This window comes from Pseudophryne corroboree, chromosome 1, assembly GCF_028390025.1.
Source record: "Pseudophryne corroboree isolate aPseCor3 chromosome 1, aPseCor3.hap2, whole genome shotgun sequence".
Classification (NCBI taxonomy): Eukaryota; Metazoa; Chordata; class Amphibia; order Anura; family Myobatrachidae; genus Pseudophryne; species Pseudophryne corroboree.
The window spans coordinates 1,137,621,360-1,137,643,893 of record NC_086444.1 but is presented as its reverse complement, the minus strand read 5'-3'; the positions used below and the strand labels follow the sequence as shown (position 1 = coordinate 1,137,643,893).

The window sequence follows — 22,534 nt, the reverse complement described above, 5'->3', positions numbered from 1 at the left end:
TGCTGGCATACTCTCTCTCTGTCTCCCCAAAGGGCTTTGTGGGGTCCTGTCCTCTGTCAGAGCATTCCCTGTGTGTTTGCGGTGTGTCGGTACAGCTGTGTCGACATGTTTGATGAGGAGGCTTATGTGGAGGCGGAGCAGATGCCTGTAAATGTGATGTCACCCCCTGCGGGTTCGACACCTGAGTGGATGGTGCTGTGGAAGGAATTACGTGATAGTGTCGACTCCTTACATAAAAGGTTTGACGACATACCTAATGTGGGACAGCCGGCTTCTCAGCCTGTGCCTGCCCAGGCGTCTCAAAAACCATCAGGGGCTCTAAAACGCCCGCTACCTCAGATGGTTGACACAGATGTCGACACGGATACTGACTCCAGTGTCGACGACGAAGAGACTAATGTAACTTCCAGTAGGGCCACACGTTACATGATTGAGGCAATGAAAAATGTGTTGCACATTTCTGATATTACCCCAGGTACCACAAAAAAGGGTATAATGTTTGGAGAGAAAAAACTACCAGTAGCTTTTCCTCCATCTGAAGAATTAAATGAAGTGTGTAAAAAGATGGTAATTTCTAAGAGGTTACTAATGGCGTACCCTTTCCCGCCAGAGGATAGGTCACGCTGGGAAACATCCCCTAGGGTGGATAAAGCGCTCACGCGCTTGTCAAAGAAGGTGGCACTACCGTCTCCGGATACGGCCGCCCTGAAGGAATCTGCTGATAGAAAGCAGGAGGCTGTCCTGAAATCTATATATACACACACAGGTGTGATACTGAGACCAGCTATTGCTTCAGCCTGGATGTGCAGCGCTGCTGCTGCGTGGTCAGATTCCCTGTCAGAAAATATAGATACCCTATACAGGGACACTATTTTGCTAAACGTAGAGCATATAAAAGACGCACTTTTATACATGAGGGATGCACAGAGGGATATTTGCCGGCTGGCATCCAAAATTAGTGCAATGTCCATTTCTGCCAGGAGAGGGTTATGGACTCGGCAGTGGACAGGTGATGCAGATTCCAAACGACACATGGAAGTTCTGCCTTATAAGGGTGAGGAATTGTTCGGGGATGGTCTCTCGGACCTCGTTTCCACAGCAACAGCTGGGAAGTCTACATTTTTGCCCCATGTTCCCTCACAACCAAAGAAAGCACCGTATTATCAGGTACAGTCCCTTCGGCCCAATAGGGGCAAGCGGGTTAAAGGCGCGTCCTTTCTGCCCAGAGGCAGAGGTAGAGGGAAAAAGCTGCAGCATACAGCCAGTTCCCAGGAGCAAAAGTCCTCCCCCGCTTCCTCTAAGTCCACAGCATGACGCTGGGGCTCCACAGGCAGAGCCAGGTACGGTGGGGGCCCGTCTCAAGCATTTCAGCAAGCAGTGGGCTCGCTCACGGGTGGATCCCTGGATCCTTCAAATAGTATCTCAGGGGTACAAACTGGAATTCGAGACGTCTCCCCCCCCCCCCCGCCGTTTCCTCAAATCTGCCTTGCCAACCACTCCCTCAGGCAGGGAGGCAGTGTTACAGGCAATTCAAAAGCTGTATTCACAACAAGTGATAGTAAAGGTGCCCCTACTTCAACAAGGAAGGGGTTACTATTCCACAATGTTTGTGGTACCGAAACCGGATGGTTCGGTGAGACCCATTTTAAATTTGAAATCCTTGAACACATATATCAAAAAATTCAAGTTCAAGATGGAATCGCTCATGGCGGTTATTGCGAGCCTGGACGAGGGAGATTACATGGTATCGCTGGACATCAAGGATGCTTACCTACATGTCCCCATTTACCATCCTCACCAGGAGTACCTCAGGTTTGTGGTACAAGATTGTCATTACCGATTCCAGACGTTGCCGTTCGGTCTCTCCACGGCTCCGAGGGTCTTTACCAAGGTAATGGCGGAAATGATGATACTCCTTCGAAGGAAGGGAGTTTTAATTATCCCGTACTTGGACGATCTCCTGATAAAGGCGAGGTCCAGAGAGCAGTTGTTGGTAGGGGTAGCACTATCTCGGGAAGTGCTACAACAGCACGGCTGGATTCTAAACATTCCAAAGTCACAGCTGGTCCCTACGACACGCCTGCTGTTCCTAGGGATGGTTCTGGACACAGAACAGAGAAAAGTGTTTCTCCCGGGGGAGAAGGCCAAGGAGCTGTCATCTCTAGTCAGAGGCCTCCTAAAACCAAAGCAGGTGTCGGTGCATCACTGCACGCGGATCCTGGGAAAAATGGTAGCTTCCTACGAAGCGATTCCATTCGGCAGGTTTCATGCAAGAACCTTTCAGTGGGACCTGTTGGACAAGTGGTCCGGATCGCATCTTCAGATGCACCGTCTGATAACCCTGTCTCCAAGGACAAGGGTGTCTGCTGTGGTGGCTGCAGAGTGCTCATCTTCAAGAGGGCCGCAGATTCTGCATACAGGACTGGGTCCTGGTGACCACGGATGCCAGCCTTCGAGGCTGGGGAGCAGTCACACAGGGAAGAAACTTCCAAGGACTATGGTCAAGTCAGGAGACTTCCCTGCACATAAATATTCTGGAACTAAGGGCCATTTACAATGCCCTAAGTCAAAACCAGCCGGTACTGATCCAGTCAGACAACATCACGGCAGTCGCCCATGTAAATCGACAGGGCGGCACGAGAAGCAGGACGGCGATGGCAGAAGCCACAAGGATTCTCCGATGGGCGGAAAATCACGTGTTAGCACTGTCAGCAGTGTTCATTCCGGGAGTGGACAACTGGGAAGCAGACTTCCTCAGCAGGCACGACCTCCACCCGGGAGAGTGGGGACTTCATCCAGAAGTCTTTCAAATTATAGTAAACCAGTGGGAAAAACCACAGGTGGACATGATGGCGTCCCACCTAAACAAAAAGCTAGAAAAATATTGCGCCAGGTCAAGAGACCCGCAGGCGATAGCTGTGGACGCTCTGGTAACACCGTGGGTGTACCGATCGGTCCCCAGTTTCTCCCCAAAGTGGTATCAGCTTTTCATCTGAACCAACCTATCGTGGTGCCTGCGGCTACGAATGACTTGGAGGCTTCCAAGTTGTTGGATGTAGTCAGGGCCCTAAAAATTTATGTTTCCAGGACAGCTGGAGTCAGGAAGACTGACTCGCTTTTTATCCTGTATGCGCCCAACAAGTTGGGTGCACCTGCTTCTAAGCAGACTATTGCTCGCTGGATCTGTAGTACGATTCTGCTTGCACATTCTGCGGCTGGACTGCCGCATCCTAAATCAGTAAAAGCCCATTCCACAAGGAAAGTGGGCTCTTCTTGGGCGGCTGCCCGAGGGGTCTCGGCTCTTCAACTTTGCCGAGCTGCTACTTGGTCAGGAACATGTTTGCTAAATTCTACAAATTTGATACCCTGGCTGAGGAGGACCTTGAGTTCTCTCATTCGGTGCTGCAGAGTCATCCGCACTCTCCCGCCCGTTTGGGAGCTTTGGTATAATCCCCATGGTCCTTACGGAGTCCCCAGCATCCACTTAGGACGTTAGAGAAAATAAGAATTTACTCACCGGTAATTCTATTTCTCATAGTCCGTAGTGGATGCTGGGCGCCCATCCCAAGTGCGGATTGTCTGCAATACTTGTATATAGTTATTGCTCAACTAAAGAGTTATTGTTGAGCCATCTATTGAGAGGCTCAGTTGTTATCATGCTGTTAACTGGGTATTGTATCACGAGTTATACGGTGTGATTGGTGTGGCTGGTATGAGTCTTACCCGGGATTCAAAATCCTTCCTAATTGTGTCAGCTCTTCCGGGCACAGTATCCTAACTGAGGTCTGGAGGAGGGTCTTAGTGGGAGGAGCCAGTGCACACCAGTAGTCTAAAAGCTTTCTTTGTAGTTGTGCCCAGTCTCCTGCGGAGCCGCTAATCCCCATGGTCCTTACGGAGTCCCCAGCATCCACTACGGACTATGAGAAATAGAATTACCGGTGAGTAAATTCTTATTTTATCTATAACTCCTGCAGCACTCAGGATCCCAATGCGCTGCCCACCATATTATACCAGTTCAACCACCGGAATCTCTATAAGATCAGAGATACCAAAAAAATTTATTTGTGTCTAAAGGACGTTTTGCTTTTAAAGTGTTGATGAAAGTGCCAAAGGCAGAGTCCCACCTATTTATTAATAATCACAATAAAATGATTTTATATGCCTTGTTATGTTGCACTTTTAATACTTTCCATCATGTTTATTACCAATTATTGCATTGAAATACTAAAAGACAATACGATGGAAACATTTCTGACAACTGTTCTAGAGGGGTCCATAGTGACCAGATTATCAATGACATTGGTGTAGAAGAATGTAGAAAGTGAATACATTGCAGAGGGGAACCTGTAGGGAAATGTCCTGATTGCATGTACACACTGACCTTAAGCTCAGTTACAGGTTTGTTCTTTTACTACCCTGGCTGCAGGTTGTATGAGGAGTTATCCAGAGTTGCACCGAAGTGATGTGTTCGCCCCCACTAATTCACTGTCATTTGATATTTCCTTGATTTACAGGGCGAAAGTCCCAGATTCTGCTGGAGGAAAAGCTAAAGAAGCTGGAGGAGGAGTGTAAGCTAAAGGAGGGTGAGCGAGTAACTCTGGAGTTGGACTTGACGGAGGTGAAGGAAAGTCTGAAGAAGGCTATGGCCGGTGGAATAACTCTTGGTCTTGCTATAGAACCCAAGAACGAGACATCGAGGCCCCAGGTGAGACAATTAAGGTGCCCAGTGACAGTGCAGATGAGGTCATTGCTGAAGATGCTGGTGCACTTCAAAATGCTTTACACTCTGGTTGCACACCTACCGCACATACCACCCTGCACATTCCGGTTGCATACCTCCCCTCCCCCCCCCCCCCCCCCCCCCCCCCCTCTCTCTCTCTCTCTCTCTCTCTCTCTCTCTCTCTCTCGTTTCAGTACCCTGAGAGTCCTCTTTAGCCTAATTTTTCCTTAAACTGATCATGAAATGGCATGGGGCTGCCTGTGCTCAGCGTATTTGATATTTTTATAAGATTGCTCAGAGTGCACCTAGTAATCCATTTCTCTGTGCAACAAGAAGGTCAGTGCTACATTTGTACATAAAGAAAAGGCAGTGTGACTCCTCTGCCTACTACAGTTACACAGTGCCAGTCATGTTACAAGTACTAGTTTGCGCCCTTCATTGTCCATTATAATACAATGCCTGCCACCGGCACACAGCATGCGTCTCGTCCTGTGTACTATTCCGCATTGCAGAGCTGTACTGCAGAAGTTATACCTTGCCTGGTGGCCCCACAGTAGGGACACACTGCTGGTTTATGGACTGGAATGCTCTTGCTTCTGCCCTGTGCATCATGTCTGGTGCTGCACTCTCCCATGTCTTTCTTCTGCCCTGTGCATCATGTCTGGTGCTGCACTCTCCCATGTCTTGCTTCTGCCCTGTGCATCATGTCTGGTGCTGCACTCTCCCATGTCTTGCTTTTGCCCTGTGCATCATGTCTGGTGCTGCACTCTCTCCTATGTCTTGCTTCTGCCCTGTGCATCATGTCAGGTGCTGCACTCTCCCATGTCTTCCCTGTGCCCGCTGCAACATGACTGGTGCTGCACTTTCCCATGTCTTCCTTGTGCCCTGTGCATCATGTCAGGTGCTGCACTCTCCCATGTCTTGCTTCTGCCCTGTGCATCATGACTGGTGCTGCACTATCCCATGTCTTGCTTCTGCCCTGTTCATCGTGACTGGTGCTGCACTCTCCCATGTCTTCCTACTGCCATGTGCATCATGACTGGTGCTGCACTCTCCCATGTCTTCCTACTGCCCTGTGCATCATGTCTGGTGCTGCACTCTCCCATGTCTTGCTTCTGCCCTGTGCATCGTGACTGGTGCTGCAATCTCCCATGTCTTCCCTGTGCCCGCTGCAACATGACTGGTGCTGCACTTTCCCATGTCTTCCTTGTGCCCTGTGCATCACGTCAGGTGCTGCACTCTCCCATGTCTTGCTTCTGCCCTGTGCATCATGACTGGTGCTGCACTCTCCCATGTCTTGCTTCTGCCCTGTGCATCATGACTGGTGCTGCACTCTCCCATCTCTTGCTTCTGCCCTGTGCATCATGACTGGTGCTGCGCTCTCCCATGTCTTGCTTCTGCCCTGTGCATCATGACTGGTGCTGCACTCTCCCATGTTTCTCTGACGTCCTAGTGGATGCTGGGACTCCGTAAGGACCATGGGGAATAGCGGCTCCGCAGGAGACAGGGCACAAAATAAAAGCTTAAGGATCAGGTGGTGTGCACTGGCTCCTCCCCCTATGACCCTCCTCCAAGCCTCAGTTAGATTTTTGTGCCCGGCCGAGAACGGTGCAATCTAGGTGGCTCTCCTGAGCTGCTTAGAATAAAAGTTTAGTTTAGGATTTTTTATTTTCAGTGAGTCCTGCTGGCAACAGGCTCACTGCATCGTGGGACTAAGGGGAGAAGAAACGGACTCACCTGAGTGCAGAGTGGATCGGGTTTCTTAGGCTACTGGACATTAGCTCCAGAGGGACGATCACAGGTTCAGCCTGGATGGGTCACCGGAGCCGCGCCGCCGTCCCCCTTACAGAGCCAGAAGAGACGAAGAGGTCCGGTGAAATCGGCGGCAGAAGACGATCCTGTCTTCAGACTAAGGTAGCGCACAGCACCGCAGCTGTGCGCCATTGCTCTCAGCACACTTCACACTCCGGTCACTGAGGGTGCAGGGTGCTGGGGGGGGAGCGCCCTGAGACACAATATTACAGTATATACCTTAGGTGGCTAAAAAGAATACATCACATATAGCTCCTGGGCTATATGGATGTATTTTACCCCTGCCATTTTACACAGAAAAAGCGGGAGATAAGGACGTCGTGAAGGGGCGGAGCCTATCTCCTCAGCACACAAGCGCCATTTTCCCTCACAGCTCCGCTGGAAGGACGGCTCCCTGACTCTCCCCTGCAGTCCTGCTTCAGAATCAGGGTAAAAAAGAGAAGGGGGGGCACGTTTGGCAGCAAATAAATATATTAACAGCAGCTATAAGGGAGTAACACTTATATAAGGTTATCCCTGTATATATATATATATATAGCGCTGGGTGTGTGCTGGCAGACTCTCCCTCTGTCTCTCCAAAGGGCTAAGTGGGGTCCTGTCCTCTATCAGAGCATTCCCGGTGTGTGTGCTGTGTGTCGGTACGCGTGTGTCGACATGTATGAGGAGGAAAATGATGTGGAGGCGGAGCAGTTGCCTGTGTTGGTGATGTCACCCCCTAGGGAGTCGACACCTGACTGGATGATTGTATTTAAACAATTAAGTGATAATGTCAGCAATTTGCAAAAAACTGTTGACGACATGAGACAGCCGGCAAATCAATTAGTGCCTGTCCAGGCGTCTCAGACACCGTCAGGGGCGCTAAAACGCCCGTTACCTCAGTGGGTCGACACAGACCCTGACACAGATACTGAGTCTAGTGTCGACGGTGACGAGACAAACGTAATGTCCAGTAGGGCCACACGTTACATGATCACGGCAATGAAAGAGGCATTGAACCTTTCTGACACTACAAGTACCACAAAGAAGGGTATTATGTGGGGTGAGAAAAAACTACCAATAGTTTTTCCTGAGTCAGAGGAAATAAATGAGGTGTGTGAAAAAGCGTGGGTTTCCCCCGATAAAAAACAGCTAATTTCTAAAAAATTATTAGCATTATATCCTTTCCCGCCAGAGGTTAGGTCGCGTTGGGAAACACCCCCCAGGGTAGATAAGGCGCTCACACGTTTATCTAAACAAGTAGCGTTACCGTCTCCTGATACGGCCACCCTCAAAGAACCAGCTGATAGAAGGCTGGAAAATATCCTAAAAAGTATATACACACATACTGGTGTTATACTGCGACCAGCAATCGCCTCAGCCTGGATGTGCAGTGCTGGAGTCGCATGGTCGGATTCCCTGACTGAGAATATTGATACCCTGGATAGGGACAATATTTTGTTAACTATAGAACATTTAAAGGATGCATTACTATATATGCGTGATGCACAGAGGGATATTTGCACCCTGGCATCAAGAGTAAGTGCTATGTCCATCTCTGCCAGAAGAGCGTTATGGACGCGACAGTGGTCAGGGGATGCGGATTCCAAACGGCACATGGAAGTATTGCCGTATAAAGGGGAGGAGTTATTTGGGGCTGGTCTATCGGACCTGGTGGCCACGGCAACGGCTGGAAAATCCACCTTTTTACCCCAGGTCACTCCACATCAGCAGAAAAAGACACCGTCTTTTCAAACTCAGTCCTTTCGTTCCCATAAGTACAAGCGAGCAAAAGGCCACTCTTTTCTGCCCCGGGGCAGAGGAAGAGGAAAAAGACTGCTCCATGCAGCCGCTTCCCAGGAGCAGAAGCCCTCCCCTGCTTCTGCCAAGTCTTCAGCATGACGCTGGGGCTTTACAAGCAGACTCAGATATGGTGGGGGCCCGTCTCAAGAATTTCAACGCGCAGTGGGCTCACTCGCAAGTGGATCCCTGGATTCTACAGGTAGTATCGCAGGGGTACAAACTGGAATTCGAGGCGTTTCCCCCTCGTCGGTTCCTGAAGTCTGCTTTACCAAAGTCTCCCTCCGACAGGGAGGCAGTTTTGGAAGCCATTCACAAGCTGTATTCCCAGCAGGTGATAATCAAGGTACCCCTCCTGCAACAAGGAAAGGGGTATTATTCCACGCTGTTTGTGGTACCGAAGCCGGACGGCTCGGTGAGACCAATTTTAAATCTGAAATCCTTGAACACTTACATAAAAAGGTTCAAATTCAAGATGGAGTCACTCAGAGCAGTGATAGCGAACCTGGAAGAAGGGGACTATATGGTGTCTCTGGACATCAAAGATGCTTATCTCCACGTCCCAATATACCCTTCTCACCAAGGGTACCTCAGGTTTGTAGTACAAAACTGTCATTATCAGTTTCAGACGCTGCCGTTTGGATTGTCCACGGCACCTCGGGTCTTTACCAAGGTAATGGCCGAAATGATGATTCTTCTACGAAGAAAAGGCATTTTAATTATCCCTTACTTGGACGATCTCCTGATAAGGGCAAGATCCAGGGAACAGTTAGAAGTCGGAGTAGCACTATCTCAGGTAGTGTTACGTCAGCACGGGTGGATTCTAAATATTCCAAAATCGCAGCTGATTCCAACGACACGTCTACTGTTCCTAGGAATGATTCTGGACACAGTCCAGAAGAAGGTGTTTCTCCCGGAGGAGAAGGCCAGGGAGTTATCCGAGCTAGTCAGGAACCTCCTAAAACCAGGCCAGGTCTCAGTGCATCAGTGCACGAGGGTCCTGGGAAAAATGGTGGCTTCTTACGAAGCGATTCCATTCGGAAGATTCCATGCAAGAACATTTCAGTGGGATCTACTGGACAAATGGTCCGGATCGCATCTGCAGATGCATCAGCGGATAACCCTGTCGCCAAGGACAAGGGTGTCTCTCCTGTGGTGGCTGCAGAGTGCTCATCTACTAGAGGGCCGCAGATTTGGCATTCAGGATTGGATCCTGGTAACCACGGATGCCAGCCTGAGAGGCTGGGGAGCAGTCACACAGGGAAGGAATTTCCAGGGCCTGTGGTCAAGCATGGAAACATCTCTTCATATAAACATTCTGGAACTAAGGGCCATTTACAATGCCCTAAGTCAAGCAAAACCTCTGCTTCAGGGTCAGGCGGTGTTGATCCAATCGGACAACATCACGTCAGTCGCCCACGTAAACAGACAGGGCGGCACGAGAAGCAGGAGGGCAATGGCAGAAGCTGCAAGGATTCTTCGCTGGGCGGAAAATCATGTGATAGCACTGTCAGCAGTTTTTATTCCGGGAGTGGACAACTGGGAAGCAGACTTCCTCAGCAGACACGACCTTCACCCGGGAGAGTGGGGACTTCACCCAGAAGTCTTCCACCTGATTGTAAACCGTTGGGAAAAACCAAAGGTGGACATGATGGCGTCACGTCTAAACAAAAAACTGGACAGATATTGCGCCAGGTCAAGGGACCCTCAGGCAATAGCAGTGGACGCTCTGGTAACGCCGTGGGTGTACCAGTCAGTGTATGTGTTCCCTCCTCTGCCTCTCATACCAAAAGTACTGAGAATCATAAGAAGGAGAGGAGTAAGAACTATACTCGTGGTCCCGGATTGGCCAAGAAGGACTTGGTACCCGGAACTTCAAGAGATGCTCACGGACGAACCGTGGCCTCTACCTCTAAGAAAGGACCTGCTACTGCAGGGGCCTTGTCTGTTCCAAGACTTACCGCGGCTGCGTTTGACGGCATGGCGGTTGAACGCCGGATCCTGAGGGAAAAAGGCATTCCAGAAGAAGTCATTCCTACTCTGGTCAAAGCCAGGAAGGACGTAACCGCAAAACATTATCACCGCATTTGGCGTAAATATGTTGCGTGGTGTGAGGCCAAGAGGGCCCCTACAGAGGAATTTCAACTGGGTCGTTTCCTTCATTTCCTGCAAACAGGACTGTCTATGGGCCTAAAATTAGGGTCCATTAAGGTTCAAATTTCGGCCCTGTCGATTTTCTTCCAGAAAAGAACTGGCTTCAGTACCTGAAGTTCAGACATTTGTAAAAGGGGTGCTGCACATACAGCCTCCTTTTGTGCCTCCAGTGGCACCTTGGGATCTCAACGTGGTGTTGAGTTTTCTAAAGTCACATTGGTTTGAACCACTTTCCACTGTGGACTTGAAATATCTCACATGGAAGGTGTCGACGCTGTTAGCCTTGGCTTCAGCCAGGCGTGTGTCAGAATTGGCGGCTTTATCATATAAAAGCCCTTACTTAATTTTTCATTCTGACAGGGCGGAATTGAGGACTCGTCCTCAATTTCTACCTAAGGTGGTTTCTGCATTTCACATGAACCAACCTATTGTGGTACCTGCGGCTACCAGGGACTTAGAGGACTCTAAGTTGCTTGACGTTGTCAGGGCCTTAAAAATATATGTTTCCAGGACGGCTGGAGTCAGAAAATCTGACTCGCTGTTTATCCTGTATGCACCCAACAAGCTGGGTGCCCCTGCTTCTAAGCAGACGATTGCTCGTTGGATTTGTAGTACAATTCAGCTTGCACATTCTGTGGCAGGCCTGCCACAGCCAAAATCAATAAAAGCCCATTCCACAAGGAAAGTGGGCTCATCTTGGGCGGCTGCCCGAGGGGTCTCGGCTTTACAACTTTGCCGAGCAGCTACTTGGTCAGGGGCAAACACGTTTGCTAAATTCTACAAATTTGATACCCTGGCTGAGGAGGACCTGGAGTTCTCTCATTCGGTGCTGCAGAGTCATCCGCACTCTCCCGCCCGTTTGGGAGCTTTGGTATAATCCCCATGGTCCTTACGGAGTCCCAGCATCCACTAGGACGTCAGAGAAAATAAGATTTTACTTACCGATAAATCTATTTCTCGTAGTCCGTAGTGGATGCTGGGCGCCCATCCCTAGTGCGGATTGTCTGCAATACTTGTATATAGTTATTGTTACAAAAATTCGGGTTATTATTGTTGTGAGCCATCTTTTCAGAGGCTCCCTTGCGTTTATCATACTGTTAACTGGGTTCAGATCACAAGTTGTACGGTGTGATTGGTGTGGCTGGTATGAGTCTTACCCGGGATTCAATATCCTTCCTTATTATGTACGCTCGTCCGGGCACAGTATCCTAACTGAGGCTTGGAGGAGGGTCATAGGGGGAGGAGCCAGTGCACACCACCTGATCCTTAAGCTTTTATTTTGTGCCCTGTCTCCTGCGGAGCCGCTATTCCCCATGGTCCTTACGGAGTCCCAGCATCCACTACGGACTACGAGAAATAGATTTATCGGTAAGTAAAATCTTATTTTTCCCTGTGCCCGCTGCAACATGACTGGTGCTGCACTTTCCCATGTCTTCCTTGTGCCCTGTGCATCATGTCAGGTGCTGCACTCTCCCATGTCTTGCTTCTGCCCTGTGCATCATGTCTGGTGCTGCACTCTCCCATGTCTTCCTACTGCCCTGTGCATCATGCCTGGTGTTGCACTCTCCCATGTATTGCTTCTGCCCTGTGCATCGTGACTGGTGCTGCACTCTCCCATGTCTTCCCTGTGCCCGCTGCATCATGACTGGTGCTGCACTCTCCCATGTCTTCCTACTGCCCTGTGCATCATGACTGGTGCTGCACTCTCCCATGTCTTGCTTCTGCCCTATGTATCATGACTGGTGCTGCACTCTCCCGTGTCTTGCTTCTGCCCTGTGCCTCATGTCTCTCTCTTGCCTCCTGCTGCTCCTAGTCTCCCCATCTCCTGTCTGACACTTTTAGGGGAAGTGGTATCAAGCCTTGGAGAGCGATAAAGTGAAGAAGTTGCCCAAAGCAGCCAATCGGCATTGAATTGACAGACGTGGATCGGTTGCTTTGGGCAACATCTCCACTTTATCTCCCTCCAAGGTTTGATGCATCTCCCACTATATCTCCACGTTTTGTCTTCCGCATGCTCCCACCTCTCCCTTATCGCACACTATACCCGAAACAAACACAATGCCAACGTTTCTTGTTTAATACAGAAATTAAACTGCACAGGTCACTACTTAATTCTGGTGTCGCCAGTAAGGGCTGGCTTGCCGTTCCGCCACATTACTGCCAGCAATCAATACCCGACAGGGGTACAGCCTGGTTGTATGTATGTGTGTATATATATATATATATATATATATCATATAATGAGCTAATTCTCTGCCAGTTCTCAATTGGTGCAAAACCCCACTAATCCACTGACCCACTAAAGTCTGCAAATACAGGCTGTGCTCCTACTCTGCACTCTACTAACAATGCCTGCACCCCCCCCCCCCCCCCCCCAACTCCTCCTGTCTGCCTGTGCAAACGTCTACTCCCACGTCCTGCCCCTGAAGCGATAATCTGCACAAGTGCGGGCGCAGAGCTAGATCGTAGCCCCCCCCCAAACAGCGGCTAGTGAGTACTTCATAAATGACCTTCACAGCAGCCCCTGAGCACAGCAGTACAGTATTACAGCAAGCATTCATAGTGTATTCTCCCGGTGTCTAGTAACAGTGCGTCTCTTCAGTCTCCAGTTCTCCGGCATCGCACGGTGGAAAACTCTCCCATCTCCAGCTGTGACACCAGTGACGCAGAATGCTCTTTACCAGTAAACAGCGCTGCGGCATTAAAGAGACAGGCTGCAGCCAAGAGCTCCCCGGTACGCGGGCACGTCCTAAGGAAGGCAAAGGTGAGAGTGGTGGTAGAGACCACAATCCTTACAAGCAGTGTATTGTACATAGTTCCATGGACTGGGTTTAAAGATTCATCCCTGGAGGTCGTTGTCCCTGTAATTGTTCCCTCTGTTTTTTTTCTGTGGGCTTCATAAGTTAATCATTTTTTATTGAAAATCATTTTTAACAATTTAAATGGATTAGGGGAGGTAGCAGTAGAATATATCCAAACATGGTAAGTCAGGTTAACAAAACATCATAGTGATGACGCAAGTAACATATCTGAATAGTGACAGTGGATCACACACAAGACAACGTCCGGCTGCTGAGAGATCCCCCCCACCTGGAGGCCACTAAGTTAAAACCCCAAAGTCATATGGGGAGGAGCCTTATGAAAGGACAATTGAGGACCAGGCGGAGAGAAAGGGAGCAATTTCATTATCAACTATGCTAGAAACCTGTTCCATCTGACAAGTGAACCACATTGCTTCAGAGATAGAAGTAACTGTGCTCTCCAATGGAACGCTATTCTGCACTTGACTACAATGTAAAATATGCCGTGTCAGTTTTTGGATGGATTTAGGGACCCTGGGATCTGAGAGAGAGAGAATAAGTTGGTGAAGCATGTGTGGTAACATTTGTAATCAGAGAACAGAACTGAATATTTAGTGTACATGGGGGCAGATGTATTAAGCCTGGAGAAGTGATAACGCAGTAATAAGTGGAATGTTATAACGCACCAGCCAATCCTCATGGGTTTGAAAAATGACAGGAGTTGATTGGCTGGTGTGTTATCATCTGCCACTTATCACTTCTTTATCACTTCTCCAGGCTCAGGGATCCTTAAAATGAGCCTTGCATTATAATTAAGTTCTGCAGAACAGACATTATGGGAATTGTAGTGCTCCAACAAGGACGTACCTCACGTGACGTTCTTAGATTCATAAGCTTGGAGGCAACGTGTTCCTTTAAATAACTAAGCACAGTGCAGACGTCACCATTTCTCTAAACTGCTGGGGTAAGGGGGGGAGGGGGGGATTTGCTATGGGCTGTATAATGCCCAATTGTAGCAAATTCTGCTATGGACTGTGAAAATCTGGCCGCTTCCATTGTACTCTGATTGGCTGAACTAGTTGAGCCTACTCGCAGAGCTCTGCATTGACCTCCGCAGTTGTTGGGAAACCCCAGTGCAATAACTCCTTGGCAGCCTAAAATGTCCTTTTCCACATAAAAGCCAGCCATCTCCTTCAGGCTACAAAATAGCTTGGCAGAATGGGAGTTTCGGGGTTATTACATTAGCTTGTGATGCACTGTGCAGGGAGGAGACGGCTCCCATCGCTGCAGATTAATAAACTGCTGGCATTGGACTTTATTGGATAAGTAATTACTCACTAGTGTGACACTGAACTTATACGCCTTAAAGGATCACTAGCGCTAAATCACACTTCTGTAATAAAGCTGCTAACATTCGCACATAGATGTGTAATGCGATCATACCTTGGCAGAATGTGAGGTATTTAGCATTGCATGTACTGTACGTGTGCAGTGTGGATGTGTATATGCTATTGTTCTCTGTTATCAGTGATACCTAGAATATCTGCTAGGTATAGCCTAGAAACCTTCCCGTAGTTCCAGAAATATTTACAGTAACGCACAAGTCTGTATTCATTGTTCTGCCGTCAGGCATTTAAATAGGCTAGACATGTATTCAGCATGCGACCCTCCAGCTGTAATGGAACCACATATCCCAGCATGCCCTGCCACAATTTTGCTATTAGGGCATGCTGGGATATGTAGTTCTACAACAGCTGGAGGTCCACAGTCACTCTGAACAATCATATTTTTTATTTTTTTCCGTTATCCTCCCATAAGTGTGTGAGCAGCGAATGACCATAATGTTGCTAGATTGGAATAGCTGGGTGAGGTGGTTGGAATGACGCTCGATGATCTAAATGGCTCCGTCACTCTGATCTAACTGGATCTAAATTTGGATAACGTGTGGCCACGCTGGGGACTGATGTAACAGAGAAGCAATCAGGAGTACAGGATTAGATCATTACAAAGTGCGGCTCACATTGGAAGTCAGAAGAGAATCTGTACTCCCTCTAGTGGCACATTCATGGAATTGTTCTATCTGTTATTGAAGTTCCACATCATATTATTTTACTAAGGAATGGTTTTCTCAGGTTCTGATAGATAGATAGAAAGAAAGTAAATAGAAATCAAGCAAAATGGTCCTGGCAGGGAAAGAATAAATGAGTACAATCCCATTACTGTCCTATCATTCATTCATTCATTACTTATATATAATAATAATAATTTTTTATTATTATTTCAGGAATGGGAGCTGAAAAACGGCACATAAACCAGAACTATTCCTTGCGTTTCCTGTATCAGAGCCTTAACTAGCACGGACCAAGAGACTGAACACGGTATTTTGTATACGAGGGTACAGCGTACTTTGCTTGTTTGTTACATGAAGTTCTCTGCTGCACATGACAGGGCAGCTACGGAGCAGCTGTCTCAGCGGAGCAATTATTCTGCCTTACGGAGCGCTCTCGGACAGGCTCATTCTCTTCACTGTTGGTGCGTTGACCCTTCGATGTGAGGGCTGAATGCTCATTGGTGTCTCCCAACTTCCTTCTCTACGCTGACAATTACAGAACCTTACCCTAAACACTCGCACCATGCCTTCACACATAATTGTGGTGTTTCTTGTGTTTGCTTCGGCTGTCTGATGTAAGGTTTGGAGGGTTCCTGACTGATTCCTGCCAAGAGTCGGGAGAAAGCCATCGATCCTTACTTTGTACATTCCACTCTCCACTGCACAACCTGAGAATATGTCTGCGCACAGAGCGATTGGTGTGAGTTGGCCTGCCTACAGTAACCAAAATCGCCCTGGGCAACCGCGTGAGAGCTATTCCCTGATGTTGAAAATGAGGTGGAATTCGCATGATCGTGGATGAGATTGTGGGTCTTAGTGAATTGCCAGATGTTGTGTTGTCTTTATTTTTATTCACTGATCATTTGTAAATATGTTTTTAATTTACTGTCGGTGGGAAGGGTGCGGCACGAGATAATGATTATGATATGACATGGCTCATACACCTATGAAATGTGCTACTATATCATTTGTACATATTATTTATGTGTCTGAGTAGCCCGGGGATTTCTCATGATTGACCTCTTATCACCATCTGTAGCCACTGGTCTTGGCTAAAAAAAAACCTACTAGGCCGGGTTATAACCACACTATGGGGTAAATTTACCAAGATGGGAGTTCTATTTAAGATGGGATGTTGCCCATAGCAACCAATCAGATTCTACTTCTCATTTATCTAGCACCTTCTAGAATAGATTACCTGGAATGTGATTGGTTGCTATGGGCAACATCCCATCTTAAACAGAACTCCCATCTTATGTGCAACCTGAAATCTAGTGTATAAAAGTCCAACCAACAATGCCAGAACTTTATTTTAGTGTGTGCAAACTTTACATCCTTCCGGATCCGTGTAACTCAAGAGATATTTATTTTGGAACATGATGCACCTTTGCGGTGTCCAAATCCTTTTAAAAGACACTGAAATACAGGGCCCTTTATGTTTGTTATCCATAGTTACTACAGCTGTAATTGAATCCGCGAAATACTGTACATCTCATCTGCACGGCACTGTGCATTTTCCAACCAAGGTTAAATGGAGAAATATATTATGTAATGTTGACACAAGAAAGAAAAAACACTTTATGGTGTATTTACTACACGGCAGCCTGTCTGCGATTTTGCCAGGTGTGTTTTGCACATAAGGCGATCGCTGTTTTAAATTCTGCAGTACAAAACGTGTGGCAGTCAGTGGCCGCGTTGTAAATATATAAACCCCTTGGCAAAAGTCACCTACCCCTGTGGGAAGCAGGGATTTGGTGATCTCATATTCAGTTCAGTGCCAGTGACATCACTCGACAATGGCTCAGCATGCTTTAGTGATGTCACTGGTGTTTGGTGAATTGTTAGGCTACATTCTAATGAATACTGATTCGACCCACAGCACCCATTGTGAGGGAGTGATGTGGGTGCGGTCATTCCTCAGACGCAGCTGCTTGGAGAATTCCAATTGGATGGGAAAAGGAGTACTGGAACTTACCTGCTAGTTGGTTGACGTACCAAATGCCTGAATGTGTGTGGCCACTTTCTCATTTTAGGTTTCTGCACATATAATAATGTATAAGATAGTACAACGGCAGAGTCACATAATAACGCTGTGTCTTTGGGAAAGAGTCCCACGTTTTTTGATAAAATATTTCCACGCTGTGTTGTCAGTCACCCAGCAGGAGCACACCATATATCATATGGATCTTGTTACTCCTAACAGGTATAATCAGGATGGTAACATATTGCTGTAAGACGTGTCTTGGTTCAGCTAATGGTAATACTAATGTGTGAGAGGAGTTTGTACATTTATAAGTCAGTGTAAAGGGCCACAGAACCTAAACGCAATGCGGTTCCGATATGAAGTCACACCTTGGCAATCGCAGTAATATACAAGAACGGTGCCAACGGCAGTCCTAGGGGTTAGTCGCATCCTGCCGCCTTCACTGTGCAATCTCATCTCGGACTCGCACCTAGGGCGCTACGACAAGAATTGGCGAGTGCAGCGGTACCGTAAGTGTAGCATACAGTCACACCTACTCGCGCAGCAGGTGAGCTTGCGACTAATCGGTGTGAGCACTTAGAGCATATTCCACCCCGGAACTCCAAAAAAGGGGCAGATTTAACAACAAGTGAAATTTTTGTTATCACTTGTTCCGAGTGATAAGTGGTGCCCCAGCCAATCCGCTCCTAACTGTCCTGTGTTTCAAAAATGACAGGAGCTGATTGGCCGGAGCACCATTTGTCATTCGGAACGAGTGATAACAAGTATATCACTCGATGTTAAATCTGTCCCAAAGTTTTTTATTTCTTTAGCATCAGGTCACATTTTTATATCAACTCACATGAATATCTTGTTCTGAAGTCACATAGGGCCTTAAATGCTGCAAGTGTTACCTAAGTGGATGCCAGTCTTTGTATAAGTATTCCTTGCTGTGCCCGGTGTGCATCTGTCATGCCGCAACAGCTTTGTGTGTCAGAATTTGCCCCCCATGTGTTGCGGCGTAAGGTACATGTTAATAATAGCACATGGCAAGCACATGTTTTGTAAAAAAACTCAACTAATATCCGCTTTCATCTGTGTCACAGAAGACTCAAAATCTGTCTCTGTTGCTATGGGTTATAGCATATTCGTATTACGTACATAATGCCACATGTAGCGGCAATTTTTACATTGGCACTTTTGTCAAGTCGGGACCTATTACATTTGGCCCATAGTGCTCCGAAATCTGTGCCCACAAAAAGCCAAAACTGTTACAAGAAATATTAAGAATCATTTTGTTACTTTGAATTTAATTATTTATTTGTATATTTCAGCGAATATTGTTAATGGTTTTAATTTATATTTGTAAATAATTTCTGGGAAGCATTAACTGTAGGGTTTTGTTGGACATTTGGTCAAAAAAAGAAAAAGTAAAAAAAACAAAAAACAAACTTGTAATTACAATCTTTACATGTCTTGTTTCTGTCTTCGTTCTGCATTAAATGGATCAGTGAGGGTGACGCAGTCTTCATTATACCGTAGGGAAAACTGACAGCTAAACGCTTTGTATTACACTCCATGGGACCGTCTGCGGCATAGGTGATTGCCATATTCTCCATAGTAGTCAGGGCAAGCTGCGTTTCTCCAACCACTAGTGGTCCCCCCCCCAAAAAAAAAAAAAAACAACTGCAAAACAGGTATAAAATATTCATTTAAAAAAAAAAAAAAACTTTTAATATTATGTAGTATTTGATCATCTGCTGCCCTATTGAAAACTAAAAAAAGATTTTTTATTTTTTTTTCTCCTGTCTTTCTGAGTAATTTACTTGTTTTTAACTTTTTTCATATTTTAACACATACTGAGCTTGAAAATGTATGTATTACAGGATAAGTTTCCCCATTCACCCTTACTGTATATCGTGCTGCACAGCTGTGGTATAAAAGATCTACAGTTATTAGATAGACAGGAATTAGGTTAACAGGGTCAAAAGGTCAACTGGTAAAAGGTAGATGTACAAAAGGTCGACAGGGTTGACATGGAAATGGTCGACAAAAAAAGGTCAACACAAGTTTTTTGTGTGTTTTTTGTGTCATTTTGTATGTTTCATCACCTGTAACTCCAATTAGTGGAAATGTGTACCCTTGCGGGCTACTCCGATCATGCTTCGGGCAAGGTTACCATTCCCAATTGTAGTCCACGTGGATGGCAAATCAAGCATAAGTTCAAAAAATGTGAAACCCTCCCAAAAAGTGTCTACATTTTGTACTGTCAGCAATTTGCCTGTCAACCTTTTGTCTCCGTTGACCTAATGCCTCTCGACCATATGGTGTCGATCTATTGGCTGTCTCACTAGACACTGTCTATGTATGGTCCGGAAACTCGCGATGCGTACACAGTACATTAGTGCCCTATATACATAAATCATTTTGGTGTACACAGCTTTAATTCATTATAATGTGATTAAGTGTCTGGTTGCAGAGTAATGTATTCAGCATTTGTTACAGGATGTTTCCCAGTATAAGCAGATATCTTTTTTGGACAACTCAGGTGTTTTTTTTTTTCTGAATGCCGGTTTTAAAAATTAAATTAATTTTATGTATACCATATGTACTTATTCATCACCTTCCCCAGAAGAAGAACATAAGGAAGTGTTGCCCGTAGTAACCAGTCAGCATGTGACAGTCATTTTTCTAGTACAGCTAAAAATCAAATGAGACATCTGATTGGTTCTTTGAAAACTGCCTTGATAAATATAAAATATCCTAGTACCTGGTGAAATACATGAAATAGGCCATTCACTTGTCATGTAAGATTGTGCAGTGCTGCCAGTTGTTGTTATACATGTTCTCACACAACAGAGAAGAGATGTATAATAATGACCGCACTCACTATAATCTAGTAATTGCCATTATGTCTGGTGCCACGTTATGGTGTATTATTGTGCTTCATATGTACTACATGTTGTGTGTGTTTAGGTTCTCTCCCCACATGTGGGTGTCACTAGTTAGTACTGACATTACTGAAATATTTCTTCTTTTTAAATATTCTTTCTTCTGCCATTTTATCATGTAATAATTATTTGTCTCTGGCCTGTTGTCTTATTTTGGCACATGTATAGGAACAGAAATACAGAAGCTACTGAGATATGCCATAGGGTACTTACCTATCGTTAGAACAAAGTACTGAGTTTATTAAAATAGTATTATTATTTTTTTATGCAGTTATTTTACATACAGTGTTTGTCTGGATAAGATGGTTCTGACTCCTGATGGGCCCTCTGTAGCCTAAAAAACAATTTTGTTTTTTTCATGGTCTGTAATCTTTCCAAACGTTTTAGATGAAATCGACTGCAGAAATAAATACATAACTGGATAAATCAATGAGAACTGGCATGTAGACCAACCTCTGGTCATTTTGGTACTCCCCTATATTTGATGTTTTATTTAATTTCTTTTTTTAAATACATCCGTTCTCCCGAAGACTAGGGACAACAGTGATGTCATAGATTGGCTGTTTTCTCAAAATTATTGGTTCACGACAAACAACGTGTTTTTCCAGTATACATAATGGTTTAGTTTACAACATCTTAGGTTTACAGACTACAGGGGAGATTTATCAAAGCTTGTAGAGAGAGAAAGTACCAACCAATCAGCTTCTGTTATTTTTCAAAAGCAGCCTTTAACGTAACAGGAGCTGATTGGTTGGAACTTTATCTCTCTGCAAACTTTGGTAAATCTCCCCATAAATCTAAGGTTTAAACGTCAATTGTTTAGTTTGCTAACCCAGAATGTATCGCTGCAATTGGTAACTTTCTCTCAACATTATCATACCATGGGGGTAATTCTGAGTTGATCGCAGCAGCAAATTTGTTAGCAGTTGGGCAAAACCATGTGCACTGCAGGGGAGGCAGATATAACATGTGCAGAAAGAGTTAGATTTGGGTGGATTATATTGTTTCTGTGCAGGGTAAATACTGGCTGCTATGTTTTTACACTGCAATTTAGATTGCAAATTGAACACCCCACCCAAATCTAACGCTCTCTGCACATGTTATATCTGCCTCCCCTGCAGTGCACATGGTTTTGCCCAACTGCTAACAAAGTACCTGCTGCGATCAACTCGGAATGACCACCCATATTTTTTTACCATCATTCGTTATAACCATGAGATAAATTAGGCATGTAAAGAATAGATTTATAGAGGTTATCTGGTGCTTTTTTTCCTTTTGAAGAGGTAAATGAATATTTTCTTTACTGGTGGGTAAAAAAATAAAGTGAATGAACATCAATGTGCAATGACATGTTTCCAACAAATAGTAACACTTTCAGGCAGGTACACATCAGTGTTTTATTGCATACACTAAGGTGTCTGTAATATACGTATTGATGTCTGCACTTCCTGCCATGCATGTACTGCATTTCAGGATTTGTAATTTGTTTTTAGTCCATTTCAAAAGGACATTTTTGTGTTGAATTCCTGCAATAAAAAGAGGTGCTGCATATCCTGGTTATCCCTTTTCATAAGGTCTGTAAATAGATTTATTTTATGGGACATATTTAATTTTTAAAATGCATATTTTATTTAAATAAGACATGTCTACTTGTTATTTAAAGTGGATACAACGGATTATTGTATTTTAGAATATTCTTTAAATATTTCTGTACACTGTATTAATATGGACTTGCACTCACTTTGAGTGCTTTCAGTTATGTGCACTATTAATAAAAGTTCATTTACAAAACTAAGTTGTGTTTGTGTCCAGTTATATTTACCACAATGATATTTGATTTGGTAGTTCAATTTTAGGTGGACTGTTTATAGCCAAATACACAAACTACACAACTACACACTGCCTTTGTGAATTGCAGCTGTTAGCAGCTTGTCTAACATATAAAGCAGCATTAATTATTGAGCTTAGCCTGATCTACTTTATAATTACACATTTTTAACTTTGTTGGCCTACTTTTGTAACTTTGTTGGCCCACTTTTGTCACTTTTATAACTTTGTTGGCCCTTTTTTAAGATTAGTTTTGTCATAGTATGTCTTTTGGACATTTGTGAATTTGTTATAACATTAACATCTTAGCTCCAAATTGTTGCATGTATACAAAAAATGAAAATGAGAATATTACAGTATAGTAGTAAATGTATGCTTTTTTATCATCACCGCAATGTAATTTGTGATAAATTACCGCAT

General features: G+C 45.5%; 1 protein-coding gene across 5 annotated transcripts in view; it reads left to right on the top strand.

Annotated features, from left to right (window-relative positions):
- Window positions 1-22,052, top strand: part of AFAP1 (actin filament associated protein 1) — a 230,302-nt gene extending 208,250 nt beyond the window's left edge. For all 5 annotated transcript variants that reach the window (XM_063923969.1, XM_063923982.1, XM_063923995.1 and 2 more), the window contains 3 exons: window positions 4,515-4,705; window positions 13,065-13,226; window positions 15,548-22,052. In XM_063923969.1, coding sequence (XP_063780039.1) covers window positions 4,515-4,705; window positions 13,065-13,226; window positions 15,548-15,574 — 380 coding nt within the window. In that variant the 3' untranslated portion in view covers window positions 15,575-22,052. The remainder of the gene's footprint in view (window positions 1-4,514; window positions 4,706-13,064; window positions 13,227-15,547) is intronic.
- Window positions 22,053-22,534: the final 482 nt, after the last annotated feature.